Source organism: Octopus bimaculoides, chromosome 30 (assembly GCF_046866305.1).
Source record: "Octopus bimaculoides isolate indiv1 chromosome 30, ASM4686630v1, whole genome shotgun sequence".
Taxonomy (NCBI): domain Eukaryota; kingdom Metazoa; phylum Mollusca; class Cephalopoda; order Octopoda; family Octopodidae; genus Octopus; species Octopus bimaculoides.
The window spans coordinates 426,778-431,997 of NC_142957.1; the positions used below are offsets into that span (position 1 = coordinate 426,778).

The 5,220-nt window shown below is 45.5% G+C and overlaps 1 protein-coding gene across 3 annotated transcripts in view; it reads right to left on the reverse strand.

The window, feature by feature from the left end:
- Window positions 1-2,995, reverse strand: part of LOC149130106 (serine/threonine-protein kinase MRCK alpha-like) — a 27,051-nt gene extending 24,056 nt beyond the window's left edge. For all 3 annotated transcript variants that reach the window (XM_089345972.1, XM_089345971.1, XM_089345970.1), the window contains exons 1-2: window positions 2,663-2,995; window positions 1,696-1,803 (exon numbers count right to left, since the gene is read on the reverse strand). In XM_089345972.1, coding sequence (XP_089202098.1) covers window positions 1,696-1,803; window positions 2,663-2,957 — 403 coding nt within the window. In that variant the 5' untranslated portion in view covers window positions 2,958-2,995. The remainder of the gene's footprint in view (window positions 1-1,695; window positions 1,804-2,662) is intronic.
- Between the last annotated feature and the right edge of the window lie 2,225 nt (window positions 2,996-5,220).

Below are 5,220 nucleotides of genomic sequence, written 5' to 3' on the forward strand. Positions count from 1 at the left end.
CCTTATAATAAATTTTAAAGGATTAGCGTCAATTTAACCTTATACCAGAACAGTCGTGTCTTATTCCTTTGAAGGGCTGGGGTTAGGTATAGGGTTTTAGAGTTAGGGTTAGGGTTGCAGGGCTGGGGTTAGGTATAGGGTTTTCAAGTTAGGGTTAGGGTTGCAGGGCTGGGGTTAGGTATAGGGTTTTCGAGTTAGGGTTAGGGATTTGGAATTAGGGTTATATGGTTAGGTTTTTAGGGTTAGGGTTTTAGAGTTAGTGTTTTAGGGTGAGAGTAAGGTTAGGGTTTTAAGGTCAGGGTTTTAGGGTTAGGATTACGGTTAGGGTTAGGTATAGGGAGTTAGGGTTAGGGTTTTAGGGCCGGGGTTAGGGTTTTAGGGTTAGGGTCTTAGGATTACGGTTAGGGTTAGGTATAGGGTTTTAGAGTTGGGGTTTTAGGGATGAGGTTAGGTATAGGGTTTTAGAGTTAGGGTTAGGGTTTTAGGGCCAGGGTTAGGTATAGGGTTTTAGAGTTAGGGTTAGGGTTTTAGGGTTATGTATAGGGTTTTAGAGTTAGGGTTAGGGTTTTAGGGCTGAGGTTAGGTATAGGGTCTTAGAGTTAGGGTTAGGGTTTTAGGATTACGTTTAGGGTAAGGTATAGGGTTTTAGAGTTAGGGTTAGGGTTTTAGGGCTGAGGTTAGGTATAGAGTTTTAGAGTTAGGGTTAGGGATTTAGGTCCAGGGTTAGGTATAGGGTTTTAGAGTTATGGTTCGGGTTGTAGGGCCGGGGTTAGGTATAGGGTTTTAGAGTTAGGGTTAGGGTTTTAGGGTTATGTATAGGGTTTTAGAGTTAGGGTTACGGTCTTAGGGTTAGGGTTAGGGTTAGGGTTAGGGTCTTAGGATTACGGTTAGGGTTAGGGTTTTAGGGCCCTGGTTAGGTATAGGGTTTTAGGGTTAGGGTTTTAGGGCCGAGGTTAGGTAGAGGGTTTTAGAGTTAGGATTAGGGTCAGGTATAGGGTTTTAGAGTTAGGGTTAGGGTTAGGTATAGGGTTTTAGGGCCAGGGTTAAGTATAGGGTTTTAGAGTTAGGGTTAGGGTTTTAGGGCCAGGGTTAGGTACAAGGTTTTAGAGTTAGGGTTAGGGTTTTAGGGTGAGGGTTAGGGTTTTACAGTTAGTGTTTTAGAGTGAGAGTAAGGTTAGGGATTTAGGGTTAGTTATAGGGTTTTAGGGTTAGGGTCTTAGGATTACGGTTAGGGCTAGGTATAGGGTTTTAGAATTAGGGTTAGGGTTTTAGGGCCGAGGTTAGGTATAGGGTTTTAGAGTTAGGGATAGGGTTTTAGGGTTAGGTTTAGGGTTTTAGAGTTAGGGTTAGGGTTTAACAGTTACGCTTTTAGGGGGAGGGTTTACATTTAGTGTTAGGTATAGGGTTTTAGGGCCGGGGTTAGGTATAGGGTTTTAGAGTTAGGGTTACGGTTTTAGGGCCGAGGTTAGGTATAGGGTTTTAGGGCCGAGGTTAGGTATAGGGTTTTAGAGTCCCCTAAGACACCCGAAGAAGGCTGGAGGGTATATCAGCCGAAACGTTGTTAATAACAGACAAGATGAAGTGAAATATCCGTCAAATGTAAACATTGTACATAATTCCTGATCTCTTAAATAGAGAACTGTATTTCAATTTTGGTTAATGTTTAAATAAAAAAGATGAGAAGGGGATACTAACCGTTGAAGACCAACAGGTATTCCTTGTGCGACATCTCGACCGCAGCTAATGCGTCGACAGGGGTTTGGTGTAGAAACTTCAGGGTAACATCGTCAGCGTTGACAAGAGCTGTCGAGAGAAGGGCAAATAGAATTAAACACTATTTCAAAATGTAATGTTTCTTTCGGAAAGTTACTTCTTCTGCAGTGAATAATAATAAGTGTCTTTGGGCCGTGACTGCTGAGGACATACGTAAGCTCCCAAGGAATGGAGCCAGTTTTGGTGTGCAAGAGAGACGATTGCGCTGGTATGGTCATGTGGCAAGAATGGATGAGGATAGCTGCGTGAAAAGTGCCACACCCTAACAGCTGAGGGAACCCGTGGAAGAGGTAGGCCCAGGAAAACCTGGGCTGAGGTGGTGAGGCAAGACCTTCGAACATTGGGCCTCACCGAGGCGATGACTACTGACCGAGACCTTTGGAAATGGGCTGTGCGTGCGAAGACCCGGCAAGCCAAGTAAGATCGTTGCCAGTGCCCCTGGACTGGCTCTTGTGCGGGTGGCACAATAAAATACACCATTTTGAGTGTGGCCGTTGCCAGTACCGCCCGACTGGCCTTCGTGCCGGTGGCACGTAAAAGCACCCACTACACTCTCTGAGTGGTTGGCGTTAGGAAGAGCATCGAACTGTAGAAACTCTGGCAAATCAGATTGGAGCCTGGTGTAGCCATCTGGTTTCACCAGTCCTCAGTCAAATCGTCCAACCCATGCTAGCATGGAAAGCGGACGTTAAACGACAACGATGATGATGATGATGATGAAGATTGCTTCCCAGCAACAATGATTTCAAGGTTTTCCAGAAACAAATCTTGTTCACCACTGGAAAACACGGACATTATTGTCCCAGGTGACGGCCAAATCCAGCATGGATTTTTGGCTTGTCATTAAAGCAAAAAAAAAAAGGGGTGAAAAGTTTTCGGGTTTACTTACTCATAGGGGCTCCATCTCCTTGTACACTATAAATCGCAAAGCATGATGGGTAACTAACGCAGAGGCGTTCGTTCATCATTTCCAGAAACTGAACACACCCTGGGACTTGTATATCTTTTAGTTTGTGTTGCCGTTGTTTCGTTTTTGTGATTTCGTAGACCTGGATGGTGCGTTTGATTGCTACACATAAGCAAGATGTGGACCCTTGCCGAATTAATCCTGTATAAAATAAGTGGAATCCTTTCGTTTCGGTTATTTTAATGGGGTCATTTTCCAACCAGCCCTGGGCCGACATCTGAAGCAGTTTCACATGGCGTTGTTTACCTGAGCGGAAGACAAAATCAAAAATTCTGTGCAAGACAAATTTTAACATTTTAAAAATTTTGGAATTTGAAATTTCAAATCTGAAATCGTAATTCAACCATAATCGATGACTGGCACCCATGCCAACCTCTCCTACATTGGAGACTAACCTCTGTACTGGCACCCATGCCAACCTCTCCTTCATTGGACACTAACCTTATCACTAAAACCCTATCCCTAAAACCCTAACCTAACTCTAAAACTTTAACCCTAACCCTAAAACCCTAACCTAACCCAACCCTAAAACCTTAACCCAACCCTAAAAACTTAACCCTAACTCTATCCCTAAAACCCTAACCTAACCCTAACTCTAAAACCTTAACCCTAAAACCCTAAAACCGTATCCCTAACTCTAACCCTAAACCAACCTCTCCTTCATTGGACACTAAACTCTGTACTGGCACCCATGCTAACCTCTCCTTCATTGGACACTAAACTCTGTACTGGCACCCATGCCAACCTGTCCTTCATTGGACACTAAACTCTGTACTGGCACCCATGCCAACCCCTCCTTCATTGGACACTAAACTCTGTACTGGCACCCATGTGAACCTCTCCTCCATTGGGCACTAAACTCTGTACTGGCACCCATGCCAACCTCTCCTTCATTGGACACTAAACTCTGTACTGGCACCCATGTGAACCTCTCCTCCATTGGGCACTAAACTCTGTACTGGCACCCATGCCAACCTCTCCTTCATTGGACACTAAACTCTGTACTGGCACCCATGCCAACCTGTCCTTCATTGGACACTAAACTCTGTACTGGCACCCATGCCAACCCCTCCTTCATTGGACACTAAACTCTGTACTGGCACCCATGTGAACCTCTCCTCCATTGGGCACTAAACTCTGTACTGGCACCCATGCCAACCTCTCCTTCATTGGACACTAAACTCTGTACTGGCACCCATGTGAACCTCTCCTCCATTGGGCACTAAACTCTGTACTGGCACCCATGCCAACCTCTCCTTCATTGGACACTAAACTCTGTACTGGCACCCATGCTAACCTCTCCTTCATTGGGCACTAAACTTTGTACTGGCACCCATGCTAACCCCTCCTTCATTGGACACTAAACTCTGTACTGGCACCCATGCTAACCTCTCCTTCATTGGACACTAAACTCTGTACTGGCACCCATGCCAACCTCTCCTTCATTGGACACTAACCCTATCCCTAAAACCCTAATCTAACTCTAAAACTTTAACCTTAACCCTAAAACCCTAACCTAACCCAACCCTAAAACCTTAACCCTAACCTAACTCTAACTCTAAAACCCTAACCCAACCCTAAAACCTTAACACTAACCCTAACTCTAAAACCCTAACCTAACCCAACCATAAAACTCTGTACTGGCACCCATACAACCTCTCCTTCATTGGAGACTAAACTCTGTACTGGCACCCATGCCAACCTCTCCTTCATTGGAGACTAAACTCTGCTTGCGAAGACCTGTTGGGGCAAGGGAAATCAAACTTGGAGCCTGGTGTAGCCATCTGGTTTCACCAGACCTCAGTCAAATCGTCCAACAAAGCACCCACTACACTCTCGGAGTGTATGGCTTTAGGAAGGGCATCCAGCTGTAGAAACTCTGCCAGATCAGATTGGAGCCTGGTGTAGCCATCCGGTTTCACCAGTCCTCAGTCAAATCGTCCAACAAAGCACCCACTACACTCTCAGAGCGTTAGGAAGGGCATCCAGCTGTAGAAACTCTGCCAGATCAGATTGGAGCCTGGTGTAGCCATCCGGTTTCACCAGTCCTCAGTCAAATCGTCCAACAAAGTACCCACTACTCTCAGAGCGTTAGGAAGGGCATCCAGCTGTAGAAACTCTGCCAAATCAGATTGGAGCCTGGTGCAGCCATCCGGTTTCACCAGTCCTCAGTCAAATCATCCAACCCATGCTAGCATGGAAAGCGGACGTGAAACAACGATGACGACGACGACGATGATGGTACAGTCCATTTTTCGTAGTATGGTGCATTGCTGTACCATTCAAAACCTTTTTAGTCCTTACAAAATAAAACAATGCTTCAAGGAAATTACAAAACTCTCCAATTTAATTTACGTACTAGTGCCCCTGGACTGGCTCTTGTGTGGGTGGCACATAGAATACACCATTTTGAGCATGACCGTTGCCAGTGCCGCCTGACTGGCCTTCGTAGGATTTTCGAGCGAGATCGTTGCCAGTGC